Source organism: Onychostoma macrolepis, chromosome 04, assembly GCF_012432095.1.
Source record: "Onychostoma macrolepis isolate SWU-2019 chromosome 04, ASM1243209v1, whole genome shotgun sequence".
Classification (NCBI taxonomy): Eukaryota; Metazoa; Chordata; class Actinopteri; order Cypriniformes; family Cyprinidae; genus Onychostoma; species Onychostoma macrolepis.
The window spans coordinates 20070365-20092491 of NC_081158.1; the positions used below are offsets into that span (position 1 = coordinate 20070365).

At 38.2% G+C, this 22127-nt stretch overlaps 1 protein-coding gene across 9 annotated transcripts in view; it reads left to right on the forward strand.

The window, feature by feature from the left end:
- The window catches only part of magi2a (membrane associated guanylate kinase, WW and PDZ domain containing 2a), a 220629-nt gene that overhangs the window by 138304 nt on the left and 60198 nt on the right, over positions 1–22127 (forward strand). For all 9 annotated transcript variants that reach the window (XM_058773745.1, XM_058773746.1, XM_058773748.1 and 6 more), the window contains exons 6-10: positions 120–199; positions 7854–7911; positions 11142–11263; positions 15938–16120; positions 20940–21557. In XM_058773745.1, the coding sequence (XP_058629728.1) occupies positions 120–199; positions 7854–7911; positions 11142–11263; positions 15938–16120; positions 20940–21557 (1061 nt within the window). The remainder of the gene's footprint in view (positions 1–119; positions 200–7853; positions 7912–11141; positions 11264–15937; positions 16121–20939; positions 21558–22127) is intronic.

The following is a 22127-nucleotide window of genomic DNA, read 5'->3' on the forward strand; positions in this document are numbered from 1 at the left end:
TTCCTTTCAGTCTCTCTCGTCTCCTCAGCATGATGATTTACAGTAGCAGTTTGCAGCACTCTCATCTCTCTCTCTTCTTCATCTCTTTTCCTTTTCTGCTCCATTTCTCTCCTCTCCAGCCACAATACGAAGACGACGTCCTGGTTGGACCCCCGGCTTGCGAAGAAAGCGAAGCCCCCTGAAGAATGTAAAGAGAATGGTTAGTGCTTATCTTTCATTTCTCACTATATATTTTGACTCTGTTTGTTTGACTCTCCTAATGGTCGAGTTTGGATGGCCAAAGACAAATGTTTTAATCTACTGAAAGCCACAAGAAGCCGTGTTTTAGTGATTTTACCACAGTTAAGAAGTGTTATTAGGCAAGATGTGAAGCAGAAATGGCTTATTGCTTTTATAAAACAACAGCATAGGTCTGATTTGATAAAATACCACACTTGCATTTTCAAAAAGATTCTCAGGTTTTGCACACTGAAACGTCGGAAAGCGTTAAATTCACCTTACTATGCATGTGTAAAACGTCATAAAATGTTCACTGAGATGATACAGCCAGAATAGACATAGGTTTTCACGTAATTCTTCTGGCAGGATCATTTTATTTATGAAAATATCCCACCATTCACTGGCGTCCAGCACGCACTCACTCACTATTATATGTTTAATCTAATATGTTTTGCCACAGGACAGCAATTGTGAGTAAATTTTCTGTCATCTTTGCAGGACTGTAATGCGAAGAGCGTACAAATGAACATATATTTAGCAACAATCAGTGCATTTACATGCACCCTCTTGCGATTATAATGAGATTTTGGAAATATTGCGATTAAACTTTACCTCATGTAAACGCAATACTTCACTCTAAATAATGCGATTAAGCTCATAATCACAGCAAGCATAATAGGTGGCGTATGCCCATTTTAATCGAAAAATATACAGGCATGTAAACGTCAATGCAATTAAGTCCTTACTCTGATTATTGGAAATAATCGCATTATTCCTGTGCATGTAAACATAGATTACGTTTAAATGGACATCAGTAATCTAATTATTTACCTTATTTTGAATAAGACAATATATGATTAAGGTGTTTACATTTTCCCATTTTACATGTTATAGTACATAGATCGATTAATGGCACACACCATCCGACGTCCCCTCCAGAATTTCACGTATAAACATATAGTTCGTCATATAGTTTCATTTTTAATCTTACAAAAGCTTCAAATGCAGTTAATTATTTGTCATGCTATACGTGCAAACAGACAATGGCGTTGTTGAAGCCATGCTCTTTTGTTTGCCGTCAAACAGTTGACCACTGCCGTGTATATCCTGTCGCAAAATGCGATAATAGTGTAATTAAGATGTGTACATGTCTATACTGCACTTCGCTAATGCAATTTAAATAGGAATACGCCACATGTCTTAATTCGATTTGTGTTTACTTCAAGTATGACTTTAGTCGGATTAAGGTAATCAAAAATCTCTGTTTACATGGTAGATTCTTAATCAGAGTATTGTCTTAATCGTGTTAAAAACGGATTATTGTTGTCCATGTAAACGTACCGATAGTCTTGTGAAAGTAGCACATAACAGGCACAATACCGGTATAAACATAGATGTCTATTGGTACAATATGCGTCACATGACTAAACATGCATCATCGTTCTCGAAAGCCGCCATTTTCGCAGTCCACACAACAACGGCGTTTTTACATTTATCCACTTTGGAGAGCGTTTTCAAAAAGCTGTTTTCCTTGACAAAAATGCCGTCACAGTGTGGATGGAAGGCCAATATAATAAAATATGCGTTTTCAAAAGAAAACGTATTGTGTGGACAAGGCCTCATAATGCCCTACCAACCCCCGAACAGCCTAGAAGCAGTATAACAACACCCTGGCAACCATCTACCAATGCCATATCAACTTCCCATAAATCCTAAAAGAAACGTTTTGCACAGAACAGCCAAGAAGTCCCTAGCAGCTGTCTCACAATGTCCTACCAACCACCCAATACACCCTAGAGGACACTTTAAAAGTGCTTAAAAACACTGAGTGGTGGTGAATTTTGCACTGGCAAACACCTCTCACGTATTCTACAGCAAGTGTAACAATCCAATTTTCCCCCAGGTTACTCTGCACTCTACTTCTAGCACTCATAAGTGTGTTTGTGAAATGATCTTGAGCTGAAGCATCTCGTTGTTAAATTAATCATGTCTGCAATTGTATTCACTGCTGTTTTACCTGCTGTAAAAGGATTTATTCATCACCACCTTCTTCCCAGTTCGCACGTTCGTGCACTAAAGTCTAACGCCATGTTTGCGGTATAATCAACTGTGCCAGTGCATCAGGGGCTGCTTGTTAGCATGCATGTGCGAGATGGCGCATTTCACATGTCAGCGGATTCCCGCAGTTCAAAGGCCTGTCAGCCAGCGTTGTGAAAACACTCATCACTGCGGATTTGCGTGGACGTGTGCATTGCGTAACTCGGCCGCCCTCTTTTGTTTCGAAACTGAGGGGAAGACACAACTCGATGCAAATCAAAGTCGTCTGCTGTTTTCTTTAATACTGTCACGCTCATGTTCCTAGACTGTTTGTTTCCCCGCGAATATTTACCGCAGCACGGAGTGAAGTTTCCGTAGATATGCCACAGTCGTCTCTCCTGTTTACCTGTCATCTCGCCTCTCTCCCTGTGTCGATGTTTCTCTCTGATGGTACGAATTCCCTGGGTTTGCGAGTGAATGAATAAGCACAACTAACATGTCTCTCTGTGTCTGTCGCTCGTGTTTCATTGCATTTCATCATTTCTGAAGCCGTCACTGTCAGCGAGCACCCCGAAAAAATATAACACGCTCACATGCGCCTGGAACAGGTGGAGATATGATTACAGAAACAGATGCATGGATGGATTGATGGATGGATGCGGCTTTATCAATTGACAGCTGTGTCAATGCAGGAATTATATTTGTTTTCTCGGTGATATTGTACAAATTAGCTAAATTAATGAACAATATGTACACGCAAAAGCCCAACAGCGTCGCATAACAGCACACAGCGGTGTGGTTTTCCCCGAAATGTTTATTCATGCAAGTTGCATGAGGTGTCACAGCAATTCTGTGCCATTGTGCATTCTTAGAACGACAAAAAGCCTAATTTTTCTCTAGCTGCAACAATTGAGATTGGATTTGAAATGGAATATTCTGGTTCATAAATGTCCCCTGATAACAGCTTCTTTTTTTTTTTTAGCAGATATTGCTTTCAGTTTTGTGCAGTTTCTCATGAGTAATTAGTTTAGTTGCTGTCAGAAGTGGTTTTATCTTTCATAAACGCTTACAGTCAGATAATTCTGTTCGGTTTTAGACAAACCTATTCCTCTTTTTTTCTCTCAAAGATTAGAAAGCGAGAGATGCAGCAGGTGTTTCTAATGCCCAAAGAAAGTGATCCATTCATCTACATGGCTGTTGTTCATCTTGGAGTACACAAGATGCTTCACAGACACTTTTAGAGTTAGGGTTAGGTGAAAAAAGCCATGTGAATGATCACTTGTGCATGAGTGCCAAAAGTAAAAATCCCATTCATTTTCTCCATAGGATAATTGATTTTTCCAGTAGCTCATAAACCCTTAAAGAAAAACCTACTGTGAGTTGCGAGATTGTTAACCGATGGTAAGTATATTGTTTTGTTGAAGCCATCAGCCTGCATTAATTCAGCTTATTTTTTAAATAGTCGTGGTTAACAGACCAATTCCTGGCTAAACTACATTGTATGTCGTTCATTCAGTTAATAAATATATAAATAAGGTTTTCTGATTTGACAACAAATCATTTTCTTGCTGAGAAAAACTGGCCTTAGATTGAAGTGTCATAACAATATTAATGTATCATGACTACATGAATTAATCTCGGCAGGAGTTAGCTGGAAGTAAGAAGTTATAGTCTTTATAGAATGTTCTCAACTCTCCTCCAAGCTCATGGTATGCCTGTGTGTGTTTGTTATCAGCAAAAGAAGATGTATCGAGGCATTATTGATGGGTGTTATTTTGGCAGACAGAATCTGGCAGACAGTTGAAGATGACGATGCAGAATTAAGCGTTTGTTTTTATGATAGCACACACACAAACTCCATCCATCAGTGAACTTTAATGCTTGGTGAGAGTGAGTCAGTGAAGGAGGAGTAGAAGAGGGAGGGAGATTTTCATCCCTGTCACGTTTAAAAGTGTTCAGCAGACATTTTGCACTCAAACCATCTCGTATAGAGCCGATGCCCCACTGTTCTCTCCTCCCATTCCCACTCATCCTTCCATCTCCTGTCAGCTCTTTATTTCTACATTAGTAATCTACATTAGTAACTAGCAGCGTGGTCAACTCAGCCTTGATTTGAATCACCTTTAAATGCTTGACTATGTGACACTTGAATTCCATGAATTCCATATATATGTGTGTGTGTGTGTGTGTGTGTGTGTGTGTGTGTGTGTGTGTGTAGTATCTACACAATATTGTTCAGAAGTCTGGGGTCAGTATTGGGGTCAGAAATGAGTGTTTTTATTCAAAAAGGATAAATTCAGTTGATCAAATATGACAGTAAAACTTGGCAGTAAAGACTTAAGATTGATAATGTTACAAAGGTTTCTATTTCAAATAAATGCTCTTCTTTTGAATTTTCTATTCATCAAAGAATCTCGAAAAAAGAAGTTACAAAAATATTAAGCAGTACAACAGTTTTCATCATTAATAATAATGAAAAATGTTTCTTGAGCAGCAAATCAGCATATTCGAATAATTTCTAAAGGATCGTGTGACACTGAAGACTTCAGCAATGATTGCTGAAAATTCAGCTTTGCATCGCAGTAAAAAAATTATATATTTTTTTTAATGTATAATTGTTTTACTTTTAAGTCGTAACAATATTAGCTGTTTATAAGCTGTTTGTATGTTTTACTGTATGTTTGAATGTTTGTATGTTTCAAATAAAATTACCTATAAAAATGACTCATCATGGGCACATCATGATTTTGTCCCTCAAAATTTTTTTTTAAATAAAATGAAATAATAATAAATGCAATTAGTAAACAGTTACCAGTCTGACATCTAGTAAATTCTATTCATTTATTTACCAAAACCACTTTTTACTCACATTTGGCATTTATTTTGGATCATGCCTGTAAACATTGATTCACCAAACATATGCAGCTTTAGTTCATATTGTTATTGCCTCATACTTGCTTTTGTTTCCTTCCTCTCCTTCCTTCTCATCTCCACCCCCCTCATTTTCATAAAGGTCAAAGCTTTTAACAAAAAGAAACTGCTGCCTGTTTTTACTGCAAAGGGCAGGCAGGTTTTTAAATAGCAAGATTATTTAAATATTGTGCAAACAAAATGCAAATATTGAAGAAGGTAATTAGCTTGAGTTCATGATTCTCAAGGGGTATGCGGGGCGGGTTACCCTATATTTGGAGGCTGTGAGATTAGTCCAAACTCTGTTAATGTTATTTAAATTTTGCTTTTGAACGTATCGCTCACTTCTTGTTGCCAGAGTATATGATTCTTCTTGCATATCAACTGAGTGCTTTCTAAAATCCTCAGTTGAACCCACAGACCTTCATGGTAACAGTTGAAAGAGGAATGAGGGATTTTTATGCAATAACATTAATGTAGTTCAACTCTATGCTCTGTTTGAGTGTCAAGATCAACCGATCACTTATCCTGAAATCATCAGTTTTCTATTAAACTCACAATGAGGCCAAGAGCTCATCTGAGAGTGCAAGTGTTCATGTGTCAAAAGAAAGCATTGAAGCGGTTTACACAAAATACGTAACAAAGTTCCCCATGGTTTCTATGAAGTCGCTAGATAGTGGCTAGATCGTTGAAAAAGAAAAGTCTCTACACTCTAAAAAAAATGGTGTTATATAGCACTAAAAATGGTTCTTTGGCTCATAATCATAGGGGAACCACTTTTGGTGCTTCAGTGGTTCTTCACGGTTCTTTGGCATGACTGAGGGGCTATATAGCATTAAGCTCCTGTATGGTTCTTCAGCGGTTCTTCAGTGGTTCTTTGGGGTGATTAAGGTGCTATATAGCACCACTGCCATACAAAGAACCTGTTAAGCCCCTTTAAAGGTTCTTTACGAGCCAAAGAACCACTGTTGGTGCTGTTTAGCACCATTTTTGTTGAAGAAATACAATGCAATATGGCACCTCTTATGGTTCTACATAGCACCATTTGACAAAGATGCTGTAAAGCACCTTTAAAGATATGGTGCTATATAGCACCAAAAGTGGTTCCCCTATTATTACTAGCCAAGAACCACTTTTAGTGCTATATAGCACTTTTTTTTCTTTTTTTTTTTTTTTAGAGTGTATGATATTCTGGACTCTAGATATGGCTCTGGTCTCTCCTTCAGTATAAGTATATTGAATTTTTTCACCTACAAGTCAAAAATCATAAGTACGATCACTTTGAAAAGTAATAATGCGCCTCTCCTCGACAAGATGACAGTATTCATGCTCGTAGCACAAATGGGAGTATTACGCCACCCGTTTAATACTTGTGGTTAGGGGTTTTGTTCAGATATCCAACCCCAGTAAATGTTCGTCCTTAAGATTGATCTGTGCACTCGGTAGTCTTCACAAGTGAATTTCTATTTTAATAGAACGACTACCAAGCATAGCACAGCAGTAGAGTAATACCCAATGGCGCTTTGATCTGTCTGTGCCTGTGTGTGTGTGTGTGCCAGCCAGATTAAGTGAGAACATCACACAGTTTCTGTCACTTGTAATTTACAAAGTTGTGTGTGATGTACACACAGAGTCTGGTGTTTCACCCTGCTCCACGCTGCTGAATGTATCATTTGAGTCTGTGTGTGCTTGCTTGTAATTGTGTTGTGTTTTCTTGTCACTTTCGTCTAGAAGCATGCTATATGAAGTGCGTGCATTCAAGTGTGTACTCGTACATGTATATTTTAGTCTAAATATTAATAATAAGATTTCAGCCAAATGACACAGCCTCTGTGACAAATGAATTGTGATTATTTTTTTTTGTCTTGTTATATATGGTGTGTCACCAACTCAGTATAACCTCATTTATTAAGCAACAGGAAATGTTAGGACAGACCATGAATGCAGGATATTCTTGGGAAACTGTGTCATTTATGCTAGTACTGTGCTAAGAATATTATTTAGTTACTAAATTATTTATTTATTTCATTTGAAAAGGTTATTGCAGAATTGTGGGAATTGTCTATCTATCTATGTTTAAATGTATATTCAAATGTCTTATTTAATATATTGTGTGCCACAAACAGTATTACTCTATTTACAAATTGATCACAATATGTTTTTAACCTGTAAGATGTCTGAAAATCAAACCATTAATTTTTAAAGTCAGAAATGTCACAGCATAATGGAGTTAATCAGAAAGTGCAAGGACAAAGATAGATTCTGCAATTTTCAGAAAAGTGTTCAGAAAAAAATACACAGGCAATGAAAACACAAACTTTTCATTTCAATAAAAGCAACATATTTTATTCTTTACAGCCCATTAAAATGTCATGGTGATGAATGGGGGCCAGCAAATTGGATGATATTGTGAAAGACTGTGAAAAACGTTTAAGAATAAAATGAATGCTTTATTTTAAAAGGTATTGTGCATTTGCACACTAAATCTTTTAAATAATAATGTTAAGTTCAGTATTCCGTTAATTGTATCAGTAAGTCATGAGGACACACAAAGCCCACAAATGGCACCATTTCCAGAGAATGAGCCAATATATCCTAATAAAACTGAATTTTTACTCTGTAACTGCAATATCTACCTTTGAATTAAATGTTCTTGTGGATGTAATTGTTTATTGTTTGTTTTTCAGAGCTTCCTTATGGCTGGGAGAAAATCGATGACCCTGTTTATGGAACCTACTATGTTGAGTAAGTTCAAGCGCTTGAGTTAACACGCACGGTTTAATGGCACTTTGGATCCCTGCGTTTTCTCACAGCTCTGTATTAATTGGTTATATTGCTGCTGCGCCATGCCCAGGCTGAAAAACAGCTGCTCCGTTGTTTCCTAATTCAGTTCGCAGTGTGTTTGCGTGTGTGTGCGCCATAATTTTTCTTGCTTAATGCACAGTCTGGGGGTGAGGTGGGACTATTTATAGTATGGCTTGCTTGGCTACTCTTCCTCCCAGGACAGAGGAGAACAGCAAGCCCAGAGCCAATAATGCAGCTGTAGTATCATGTGGATACACAACCGTACACTCTTTCAAACTGCATCGTAAATGCAGGACTGCGTCCGTGCCTGCTGTCCTCAGATGGCTCAAATGGGATTCTGGCACTCCAGTCACTGAATTGAAATCATACAGTAACAGTCTCTCTATAAACCTGCTTTGTATTGTTGTGGGTTTGTCATTTTAATGATTTATTTTATTTTTTACTCCATCCATCCATCCATCCATCCATCCAATGCATTTATTATTAGTAATAAATTATTTTGTTTTATTTTAAAGCTACAAAACATAGCGTGCACTCTTTTCTTTTGTCTTTGTATGGAAAGGGAGAAAAACACATCTTCAGTAGTAATTGTACAACTGTGGGTTTTATGTTGTGGAAGATGACAGCTGGGAAGATCAGAAGCTGCATCTGGTGTGAAATGACTGTAATTTACTATAAATCTGTCTAGTGGCTTTTTAGAGGAGACACTTAACAAGAACATTATGCATAAAGCTTATCATTTTTATTTGTGTTGTATTTTCAGGTTAAACAGACATCACTTTATCCTTACAGCCGTTATTTAATAGGACCAAGCCAGAACCACTTCCGAGGCTGGTTCCCACTTTGCCAAACCTTGGCCTAATGTGCAATAAGAAAGTATAGAATGATCTCGGATAAAGTACTAGGGACAAAATCCATTTGCTCATTATACTTTGATCTGTTGAATCAATTTCAGACTTTAGACCTTAAAAGAAATCTAAAACCAATGTCTTAAAAATTGACCTTGTGGAGTCTTGTCACAAAGCTGTAATTACAAATGCCACGTCTTTACAAAAAACATTACCTCTTTTCAAAAGAATGCCTTTTAATGGAGCCTAATTGTCTTTGTACTCTCAAATGGCATGGTTTTCAGCAGCGCCTTTTAAAACTGATTGAATTAACTCTGACAGCAAGTGTTGTACAGAGAGTCAAAAGAACCATTTTTCTTCCAGATCAGAGGATGCTCTCATTACTGTCTGATCTCATTCTTGCATCACTCTTTTAACAAAGATGAAGACTAACTAGGCTTATGTTTGATTCAGTGACCACCGCCTTAAATGATTTGTTAAAGTGTATTAAAATCAACACTCATGCTTTCATCTATAGTGCATAACATAAATGGCTCATGTCAATTTTTGTTTGCTGGGTGGTGGATTGTTGGGAGGGCAAAATAATTTGCATTGACCAACCATGAGAAATGATACTGCAAGTTTTTGCAGAAGTTTTCAAAGTGTATAGCAAGGAACCAGCATCATATATACATATGCATTATACAAGTTACTGTTAATGTTAATGGAATATTCCAGAATGCATATGTAAGCTCAGTTAAATAATTAATAATTAATCAGTGATGGTGGATGGAATCAGTAGTGTGGATTATAAAAAGATTTCATTCAATATAAATTCTTTAAAAAAAAAAAGTTATTATTAAATATTCACAGTAGGCTGACGAGTACACTATAGCAGTGTATGCATTTACCAAATAGTTTTCCAATGTCAACAATGTTGGTGCAGTTCATTGTAATTTTAATACATTTAAAAGCTAGAGACTTGTTTTGTTGTTGTTGTTGTTTTGCAAAACAAACTATTTTACTAGAGTTGTCACTCACCACTTGGTGTCCGATGTAAAATCTTTATCCTGAAGCAAATCAGTAAAAAAAAGACGCCAATATAACAGCTTGTAAACAATGTCACGTAACGTCACATTTACCTCAGAAAAAAACATATTCGCTGACCATAAAGTCATTATTCAGCTAGAGAAATGAGACCTCATTTATAAAATGATTTGATCTTAGAGTGTACATGCGCTTAAATCCACGCCAACGCTCATATTTGTAAAAACTGCCTTTGATGTGGAAAAGTGCTTAGTGTCACATCAGGGTCTAAGCAGACGTACACACTTTTTCTTGTCGGAGTACTGCATGTTTTTGGAAATGTAAGCTGTTCTTGCAGCTTGCTGCCCTAAATGAAAGGATTTGGACGATAACTGGTGTTCTTTTATATGTTAATGACATTAATTAGAAGTGGTTTACAAGGCATAGAGCTGAAACCATTCAGTTGCCCGCAAGTTCAAGATCGTTTGCGATTCATAGATTTCACATCTGAAAGAGAGGCATACGTGCGTTTTCGTGCATACGTTCGTTCTGTGAATCAAACTAAGCATATTTGAAAGATGATTGTAAGGCTTCTGCGCAACATTTTATAAATGAGGCACATGAACTCTAGAGAGGAGCATTTTATAAATATATGCAACCTATAACATATTCATTATCATTTTTACTGTTCTTCAATGTTTCATTCATGTAGTCTGAATAAATCCAGCCACTATTTAAATGTAAATGTAAAAAATGAAAATCTGGCATGTACTGTACCTGATATATCCAAGTTAATCAATATCGAATCGAATCAGAAATCAAATCAAATTGCAATCTTGTGAATCAGAATTGAATCGAATCATGAAATTTGCGTTAAAACCCAGCTCTAATCGTTAGCATATTGTTAGCTGGAATACACTACAAAATGTGCCCATATTTTTGCCCCAATTTTCAATTTGGACGATGTCAACACTAGTTGCCCAAAGTCAGAGCCTGTCTGCAGATATTGGGCAGTTGGCGGTGACAGATTTTGCAGAAAATTGTGCAGTCAGTGGCAGGCACATTAGAATCAATTGAGAGTCGAGTCTCCCATGCTCTTTGCATAATAATCACTGTCTATTTGGAGTGCATAGCTGCTGCCTATGTAGAGACTTGCGGATCAGTCACTTCAGTTAAAATGCTACCTGTGTAGGCAGTAGGCAGTAGACAGCAAGACAGCTAGCTAGATTGCTTATATATTGGATAAGCATGTCCTATTAAGTAGTCACTCGAGAAATGCACTTGAATGAGTCTCTGTTTCTGGTTTTCTGAATGCAGTCACATAAACCGAAGGACTCAGTTTGAGAATCCAGTTCTTGAGGCCAAGAGAAGATTGCAACAGCAGCAGCAGATGCAGAGTCAGGGCTTGTCCTCTCTCCCCCTACCCACCGTCTACAGAGGTAAAGTATTATTGATATCCAATACTGATATCCAAAAATTAACAGTGTGGTACTAATACAAATCTATGCAAATCTGATTAAACCATCATAGTGTTTCCAACCACACACCGAAGACATCTTAATAACACTTATCTGCTCTCCATGCAATGACATGTTTAACATCAAATCTGCTGAAACTGTTGATTGAGGTTTGAAATTCATGACTGTTATTATATTTCTCCTGTGAGCTCAGTGTCTGTCTCTATAGTAACACGGCTAAGCTCAGACATTGTCTTTGGTAGTGCACCATCTGTGTTTGAACTTATTATTGTTCAGAATATTGCTTCCTTACAGCCATACCTTTGGTATGATTCATTTTACTTCACCCAGGAATAAAATCTCTCTCAATATTTATTTGTGCTCATGTTTTCCCAAAACTAACTGACTTTTTTGGAACACAAACAAGACATTTTGAAAAAGATGCACAAGCACCATCAGATATCAAAAAGTATTCATAGGATTTTAAATACTATCAGCGAAGCCAGTTTTCTGTAAAAGTCATTTTTCCCTGAATATGTTCCCCTCGGATGAGCTGTTAACCACTGTGACTGGATCAGTAAACTGAAGTTGAGAACCAAATCACTCTGATTTGTTGACAAAACATTCTGACTGCTTCTTTTAACCTGATCATCTGATTTATTGGCGACATTTATTTGTAGATTGCACATAGCTGATTCTCTCAAGCACTTTCATGACTGTACCAAGTCTTCTTGTTTGTAAAAGCGACTCAAGTCTTGTGGACTGATCTTATACATTCACAATACTGTTGCATCCTTTTTGAAGTTCGAAAGCTTTAATCTCCATTCTTTGTAATTGCTTGGAAAAAAACAGCCAGTACACTATTCAAAATTTCTTCTTTTTTTGTTCCATTAAAGAAAAAAGTAATTCAAGTTTGGACGGACATGAGAGGAAGTAAATAATGATATAATTTAATTTTTGCATAAACTAATCCTCTAAATCTACCTGTACAGTCTATTCAAGCTAAGCCTGAATGCTTCCTGTTTTCTTTGGGACTCCGATATCCATTGAGAATGGATGTGTCTCCTTTCATAATATGACCTTGGACTGATTATGGTTAGAAGCGCTTCTTGCAATAATTCCTGTTTAAGTTAATCCATTCAGCATGGTCATGCTGTTACCCACATAAAGGTAAGAGGCAGAGAATGTTCAGCCAGAATGGCATAAACAAGAAGAACTTTCTCTACCTTGTTTCAGTCCATCTTTTAGAGAGAGCATGCTGTACTGGAAATCTCCAAAATACCTACACTATATGGCCAAAGTATTACATGTGGGCATCTGAACACCACATATGTGACTGATACACATTTAAAGGGATACTCCACCCCAAAATGAATTTTTTTTCATTAATCACTTACCCCAATGTCATTCCAAACCCATAAAAGCTTCGTTTGTCTTCGGAACACAATTTAAGATATTTTGGATGAAAACAGGGAGACTTGTGACTGTCCCATTGACTGCCAAGTAAATTACACTGTCAAGGTCCAGAAAAGTATGAAACACATCGTCAGAACACATCGTCAGACCATCAGTGGTCAACCGTAACATTATGAAACGACGAGAATACTTTTTGTACGAAAATAAAACAAACATAACGAATTTATTCAGCAGTTCAGACTTCAGTCGTTATTTTTGTATTATTTCCGTGTTATTTACTTGGCAGTCAATGGGACAGTCACAAGCCTGCCGGTTTTCATCCAAAATATCTTAAAAAGACAAACAAAGCTTTTATGGGTTTGGAACGACATGGGGGTAAGTGATTAATGACAAAATTTTCATTTTGGGGTGGAGTATCCCTTTAATGTCATAGCCATTAACAAGTAGTTGATCCTCCCTAACAGCTCTCACTCTTCTAGAAACACTAGATTTTTAACCATGTCTGTAGAGATTAGCTCCCATGTAGACACAATAGCATCAGGGAATGTCGGTAGCTGTGTTTCCATTACAGATTTGTGCAAAAACTTTTGCATTATTTTATAAATATCGATAAAAGAACTATTGCAAAATGACGACATTTCCATGTTATGCAACTTAAACGTATTTTTTTCCTCTCACGGTAGATGGAAGGGATTATCCAAGCATTAATGGCAAGGAAATCCCCTTATACTTGAGAGCGGCCACATATGAGGTGTTTCTTGGAGGTTATAGTACATTAAAGAATGATTTTACGTACGCCAGGTGACCTGTCATTGCGAAAAACTGTTTATATTGCAGTTTTGGGAAAAAACACCTCATGTGAGCGTTATATGGGAGTTTTCGCGAAATTGAAAATTTCCATGTAGTGTCTGATATTGTGTCCAAAAAAAGAGAGGTTCAGTAGCAAGATTTTAGCATAAATGGACCATAGAGGACTGAGAAAGCATATGCTTGATCTGGTGTTCAGTCTCTCAGATGCTCAGATGTTATATGTAGACCAATTCAGAGTATACTACTTTAGTCTACAGTAAAGTGTTGTCCTTCATTAGTAGATCAACCCTTGTGACAACCACAATTTGCCAAGTTCCTGGCTCAATATCCGTTGTTTGCCCTGGAACCGTTCCTAACCCTATTCCTAAACCTAACCCTAACCATAACCACCCCCATAACCAAAAGGAAAATTACGGGATGGTAATGTTCCTGAAGCTTCAGCCCTATCCTTAACCCTAAAATCCAATTGTTAGGAACATTGTTCCAGGACCAACAAGAATGTTCAACTTGGCAAACTCATCCTGGATTTCCTGTTGAAATGTAACTCTTTTATGTCCACAGTAGGCCAACTTTGTATCGTTTAATACCATTTGTTGATTTCCTGTGTGAGTTGAGGCTCCAACTCCAGCCCTGTGCCTAGCTCTAAACCTAGTTCTAAAATCAGAGTGTTGGGAATGTTGTTCCAGGTTCAACAAGGATGTTCATGTTGGCAAAATCACCCAAGAACTCATGTAAAAATGTAAATCCTCTATGTCCATAGTAGACCAACCTTGTATCCTTCAATGACATTTCTTGATTTCCTGAGTGAGTTGAGGGTTTTTCTTCTCTGTAACAGTGGAGGAGAGCCCCTCCTCTGCCACCTTACCCAGGGCCAGACTGGCATACGTGGGTCCCGCTCCCGAGCGCTCTCACAGTCTCACTGACCTGTCCGAGGCCCCCCTGTACCGGGCCGGTGTGTTTGGACTGCATGGTACGTCCCTAGACCAGCACCCCCTTGTGCAAGATAGGACTTCAGCAGGAGTCTATTTGCCTGGCCTATTTTTGCATAGTCCTCAAAGGAACATTCCCTTAGTTTCTAAACCACTGAAGACTTTTTGTTGTTTTTTTGTGGGTTTTTTTTTTTTTTTGGTTTTGTATTTTACTTTTGCCTGTGCTTCCAGGATACTCATGAGTCCACCTACCCTGCTGAACAGACCAATATAACTGGTTGCCATCATATGTTCGGCATGCTGGTTTATAAAATATGCCTATTGATTCCACAAGGTCAATTATCTAGTAGAGGATGGTCGCCAAGTAACCAACAACATCCAACTAGTTGATTCATGAGGGTCGACTAGTCAGATTTTTTTATCTGGATATTTTTTCTTTAGCATTCCGTTTTAGCTTTAATATTTATCACTTTTAAAATTGAAGTTCTATTAGAATTAAGTTTAATATAATGAGCTATACATAATTTGGGGTTTATGTCATATATTGTGAAAGCACTATACACAGATCTATACTTACTGACTGTTAGTGTCTCTGAAAATGTCACACAAACACTAACACCTCTTTTCAAGATCCAATCAACTCCCGATAGACAAAATCAAGTCCTGCTCTTGGGTTGTGAATGCCATTTTATGTTGACTATAAGATCATCCAGACAGCCTAACAACTAACATCCCCATTATGTATGTTTACAAAAAAGCTTTTGGTCAACCAGCTGTACCAGATGTTTTGCTGGTGCTTGTCCACCAGCACCAAACAAACATGGATCAGCATGGAAATTCATGCTGGTCTTTCAGCAGGGTATCTGGACCAGCTATTGTCCCTAACAAACGCATGGCAGAAACTGCTAAAGGATTAGACTTGGCCAAGATGGTGCTTAAAAAAACTTAAGAACCTCTCAACTAGGAAAGTGAGATGGAGTGACTATGGCTGGCATCTTGTAACTCCATACTGTGTACTGAAGTAGGCATCTCTTCAGTTTTGAAGCAGCAGCTCTTCAGTACAAAGGTCCTTGTTGGTGTGTGGTTACAGCGAAACGGCTTCTCCAGAACGGTTTTCAAGACTGCTTTTCTCCGCTCTGAGAGAGCAGAAGAACCGCTCTGCCTGTGCTGGTTCTTCTCCTGGCTTTTTTTTGCTTAAGTCTTGGCAGTCCCGAGAGACGGCCCTGGACAAGGCTAAACACTGTTGAGTGTAACATTGGAGTACGTTTAAAGAGCCAAAAGTGAGGTTTGAGCAAAAAACAAGCCATCATGTTCCACTCTGCTCTTGTATGTTTGGCTGCAAGCAGAGCGCTTGGCCTTCTACCCACAATTCCCCAGTGTGATGTGATCTGCTGCTTTTGATGGGTTTGGAGTGGCTTTTACAAAATAACCCATTAATTTCTGGATATCTTCTGCTTGATTACAATCTCATGTTTCTATCTGCATTTCTTCACCCTGGCAGAAAAGCCTCTGTTCACACGGGACCCCACACAGCTGAAGGGCAGCTTTCTGTCTACAGCCCTGCAGAAAAGCAACATGGGATTTGGCTTCACTATCATCGGGGGTGACGAACCAGATGAGTTCCTTCAGGTCAAAAGTGTCATCCCGGACGGGCCTGCTGCACAGGATGGGAAAATGGCTACAGGTAAACACACACACACACCTGCAGGTCAATGTTTGAACGGCTCTAATGTGCTATTCACACTCAAACAGAGCTTCCAGCTGCCCAGTCTTTTCACAATCTCAGTAGTGCCCACACTACTGCTGAGGTTGCGGTGTGAATCTGTCATTTTATTGGTTGATAGTGCATTAGGGACATCCAGGGGTTAAGAGCATTTATGGACAGTGTATTTATTGGCTTTGTGTGTCATCCACAGCAGGCCACGTGTCCATTAATCACAGAGGTGCTTTATGAACCCTGTAACTCCAGTCCAGCCTAGTAGGAGTGTGACTGCAGCAGCATTACTCACACACACACACATATACATCAACATTGAAATATCTCCTACATTCAGAGGGACCCACAGTGCAGAGTTCAGAACATAGTCAATGCGTCTCCCGTGATGTCGTTTTATTATATTATTGTTGTTGGTAGTTGTGGAAATTATCCTTTCTGCTCCTTTCCTCTCCTTTCTGCTCCTCTCTTCCACCCTGCATGCTCCCTCTGGACTCCTTGTCCTACTTATGCTGTTTTGCAGTCTTACACACACTCAGACAGTGCTGTGGAGCAGCTTCAGGTTACGCCAGTGTGAAATATTCAATTTTGCTGGATTAGGGAGCTCGGAGAGGAAATCAGACTCAGACACAAACGTCCTTCACATATGGACATACATACAGAACACGACCATCACTGTTGTTGGGGAATATTACTTTTGAAGACCATATGATTAAAATTTGAGTTTTGTTGATTTTAGTCAACGTGTGTTAGCTCCGAAATTAGTTTTTAGCCAATAAATACCTGACAACAATTCATCCTTCGCCACACAGATTTAAGTCCAATCAGATGGACTCTAGAATGAGAATGAAATACAGACTATTGGCTATTTTTGATATGTTCTACACAAACTTCCTTTTTCAGCAGGACATATGTCAACACAATAAGCGATTCCATATAATTTGCATTTATTTACAGGGCACAATTAGGGATGGGTTAGTTTTGTTGTGGCTAAGATATATGAAATCATGTAACGGGCACATGATATTATTTTGAAACCACAAAAGATAATAAAATCCTTATTTAATAAGTTATCAGACCTGCATGACCACAGCAATCAGGGAATATTAGAAATGCAGATTTTTTTTTTCGTCTAACGCTCACTTAATGTTAATCTTTAAAACCATTAGTAATATCAAAGTTATTATTATTATACTGTATTTTTATACTGTACATTATAATCTAGACATAAATTGACTTACAGAATTTAAATATGATTGATTCTAGTTAGTAGGCAAAATTGTTTAATATACTGCATGTCAGTTATTATCCATAACATGAAATAATTAGAGCTATTCATTAGGGATGTTTACTAAGGCAAGTCTACACTAACACTAACCACCACAAAAAATCATAACAACTGTTTAACACCTCAACCACAAATTAACATTAGTGTGACGTAAACATGCCACGTATTCCTCTCTCTCTTGTCCTCCCAACTAAGTGCTTTCTTGATAAATTAAAACTATCATTCAGAGTGCTGGGATTTGCTGCGTGACATGCTTCACTTCCTGCATCTTAGAGCCCTGCCATCCGCCCCATCCACGCCCATTATAGATGCCTCTGCGGTGCTGATGTTTACTCTGCCCCTCGCAGCTGTGCCCGAGTCCTCTCATAAAGAACTTAACAAGCAGATAATGAGTTGAATCAGGTGCACCAGTGTGCTGCTGAGGGACAGGAAGCACACAAGTCATACGCCTGCTGGAGGATCTCTGCATTTGATGTTTAGAGCTTCATTTGTATAGAATGTCTATTGTGGCTCGGCAGCGATGTTTAGGGGATTGTGTATTGATTGTGTTTGTTTAGAATGCCAGTCACAGAGCAGTGCTCCTCTGGGTTTCCATGCATGCACAGACATAAGATGTCTCAGACGTTTGCTCCCAGAGCACCTCTTATGTTGTCTCGCTGTCATTAGTTTTACACAGCCCCTCTTTCTCTTCAGAACAAGACTGTAATTCAGAGTGTATTGTTGTTATTGTTTTATTTTTTATTAATATATATTTGATACAGCATTATATATTGATATATTTAATAAGTTTAATAGTTAAAATATTTTTATATTGCATTTTTCTACATGGAAAAAATATCTTAATGTCAACATAAGCATTTTAGTGAAATATTGAAATTTCATGACATAGAAGAATAATTATATAAAGTATAATTTCAGCCCAGTAAAATGTAAAAATGTTTAATGTAAAAACTAAAATAGTAAAAATGTAGTTAAAATCACTAAGTGCATGTTTGCCACGCTGATTGTCATTAAATGAAGAAGAAAAATATTTAAGAATTTAAATTTTAATACAACAATAAGTAACAATAAACAAATCAAAATATCCTTAAATAATAAATGTATCTTAATACATGATGAAATGCTGCGCAAGGGCCATCTGAATTAATAATTAGGTTAATTGAAACTGACCATATGAATTAAACTTACTGTGCATTTTTGCTATTAATGTTTAAATCAGACACACTATTCATACATCTCTATTTAAATGCTCTCCTACTGGTCACATAAAAGGTGGTAGCTATAACCCAGCCTTAGTTTGAAGTTTATTTACACAATTTTAGTGGCTCTTATTATCCAGTGCCATGATTATAAGGAAGCAGAACATAATATGGGAGTTGAATTTTTGAAGTTTGGATGATAATGTCTTGTTTGTGGTAGTGCAGTGATCTGGTTTGCCCTGTGGAGCTTTGGTCTAGATTGATGCTGACATAAAGCTAGGTGTGAAACAGCGAGGTCACACCGATATCATTTGCACTCTGGAAGCATGTGAAATTATTGATTGGAACACCAGAGCCTCTAGGCAAATGTCGAACGTATTTACTGAGATTAATTAAAATTCCTGCACACAACACACAACAGTCAGGAGGGGACAAGCCTGTCAATAGACGCATACGGCACTGCATGAAATATCTCCAGGAAACCTGTAGCACAACAGACACACCGGGTGAGACCCCGTGATCTTATTTATCCCACAAATGCATTTGCCACATTTGCAGGAATATTGAGCTTCGTCTCATTTCCATAATAATTGCATTTCTCATATTTAATTCTTTGTCAGCATTCAAAGATGGAGGGCAAAGCCTATATTTGGCCTGAAACATACTCTATGCAAATGTTAACGCAAGCTAGATTTCATATTCTGGCAAATTGAATGAGTGAACAAACATCGGAAAGACTGGTAAACTTCTTGATAAAAGGGAAGTGAAGATCACAATTAAGTCCTAAGGCATGGCTATACTTTAGGATTGAGAAAAGGATTGAGTACGTCCCTCAAATTGTTCCTTCAACTGGTGTGCTGTAATTGTCACAGTTGCCAGGGGAGACGACATGAATAAATATCGGATGACTACAATCGTTGCAAATTGGGCGAAAGTTTTTCACCCTGATTAGACAGACTGTTCTTATTGGGTAAAATGTATTTTTCCCCTCAGTAGCTCTGTTCCAAATACTAGAGTTGTTTTGCTGTCAGTTTTCTTTTTTGTCGAGCAAAACGATTGATTTGGAACATTCTACACAGGCAGCGTGCCACACACAAATGGCGCTTTTCATGTGAAGCACACAGGAGATTTGACTCCTCTAGTTAAAAAATCTTAAAGGAGTACGAATGGTATTTAATGATAAGTTGGATCCAAACCTAAACAGCCTTAATGAGATAATGTTCAAAAATAAGTTTCAAAATAAGAATGGAAAAAATCTAATGGATAAATTTACCATTTTCTGGAAATTAAAATGGAATTTCAGTATATCCAGCTGGATCTTATATACCTGTTAGATCATTCTTGGTTCCAAATTATGATAGAAACTTTACTAGCATTTCAGCTGATTGCTGTTTCCATAGTCAAAATGTATAGTTTAATTTTAACATGTTGCTAAGCTAATGACTTAGCACTCTCATAAGCACAACAGTACATAGCACACACAAATAATGGAGCATAACGTCAACATGTTTAATATTAACGTGTTGCTAAGCTAATGGCTCCACATTCTCACTGGCCCAAAAATACACACAACCAATGAAGCAGATAGTCAAACTGGATATTGTGACATTAGCACATTGCTAAGCTAATGAATTAACACTCATATGCACAACAATACACCGCACACACAACTAAATTGTGCAGATAATCAAAATAGTTAGTTTGATATTAGCGTGTTGCTAAGCTAATGTCTCCACATTCTTACTGGCACAAAAGTACACACAGAACTAATGGAGCTGATAGTCAAACTTGATATTTTGACATTAGCGTGTTGTTAAGCTAATGACTTACCATATGAAAATTAACCATGGTTTTATTGTATTAAAAGTGTAGTAACCATGGTCCTTTGGCGTATTGATTACCATTTGTATAACAAATCCATTTGGTTAAACTATGGTTAGTGTAGAAAAACCCATGGTTAATTTTCGTGAGGGTTAGCACTCATAAGCACAAAAATACACACAAATAATGGACGCATACTTGATTGGTAATTATTATTTATAATGAACTTGTATCAGTACTTTTCTTAACTGAATCAAATACAAGAATCAACATTTTTTGACTCGTCCACCATCTTGGATCCATTTTATCACTGTGCTCATTGCAATGCTTTCTGGGAATGCGGTATCTTGTAAACAAGTATAATTATATTTAAGGTAATTATGCCTACCTTTTGAATCAGCCTTGGCTTCTGGTCTGTATATATACCTACCAAAGTTAACATATGCTAATATATCTTTCTTTGTGTTTAATTGATTTCCAGGAGACGTGATTGTCTACATTAATGATGTCTGTGTCCTGGGCACCACCCACGCTGACGTGGTGAAGCTTTTCCAGTCGGTGCCAATCGGACAAAGCGTAACCCTCGTCCTTTGCAGGGGTTACCCGCTTCCATACGACCCGGAAGACGCAGCCAACACTTTGCTGTCCCCCCTCGGCCTAATTGATCGCTCTCTGCTGGTCAACGGACGGAATAGCTACGACAGCTACATGGAGTACATCTCCCGCACCGCTCGCTTCGTCGACCCAATGCAAGCGACGTTGGTGCAGCCTCACCCTGGAGACACCCACCTGGATGCGGGACCGCTGGAGGACAGCGTCTCAATGGCGTCTTCAGGAGCAGCCGGAGGAGAGCTGTTAACGGTTGCCATGGTGAAAGGGGCAGATGGGTTTGGATTCACCATAGCAGACTGTAATGGAGGACAGCGGGTGAAGCAGATTCTGGAGGCGCAGGGATGCCCAGGGCTGTGCGAGGGCGATCTGATTGTGGAAATTAACCAGCAATCCGCACTAACGCTGTCACACACACAGGTGGTGGAGCTGCTAAAAGAGTGTCCTGTTGGGGCGGAGGCCACGCTGGTTGTGCAGAGAGGAGGGGCAGGTAAGGGGGCTTTTAAATGTTTTTGGGTTTTGTGTGTATTTCCACGACCTAATATATGGAAAGGCTCCTTAATTGGTTTGTGTAATTGGTAGTCTATCTTGCCCTTCTTAGCAATTTCATAATTCAGTCCTCGGCTTTCTCAAAGCGCTGAGTCACACTGAAGAACAAGCTGTTTCTGCTTTCTACGACCTTTGCTGTGCAGAAAAGCACTGTGGGTAAAAATAGTCTCTGACACATAATTACAGTAGTGTACAAACATGCATGCGCACTACCTGTGTGCTCAGTATATTTATATCCTGCATTCTGTACAAGGACTGTTGCATAACTCGCTTTCACATACAAACACACTTAAAATTAATAAACCAGCATAATTATAGACTCTCTGAAATCAATTTTGGAGTTTTGCACGTCTGTTAGCGCTGAGGCTAATTTATATGCTAGTGTATGCCTGTTGCTTGGCCAAATTTTACAAGAAAATCAGTCATTTTAATAGGAATCAGCACAATAAGGAGTTTTGCGTGGGGGCGAAAAAGTTCCCCACGCAGATTTTGCTAATGTTTAAACAGAAAG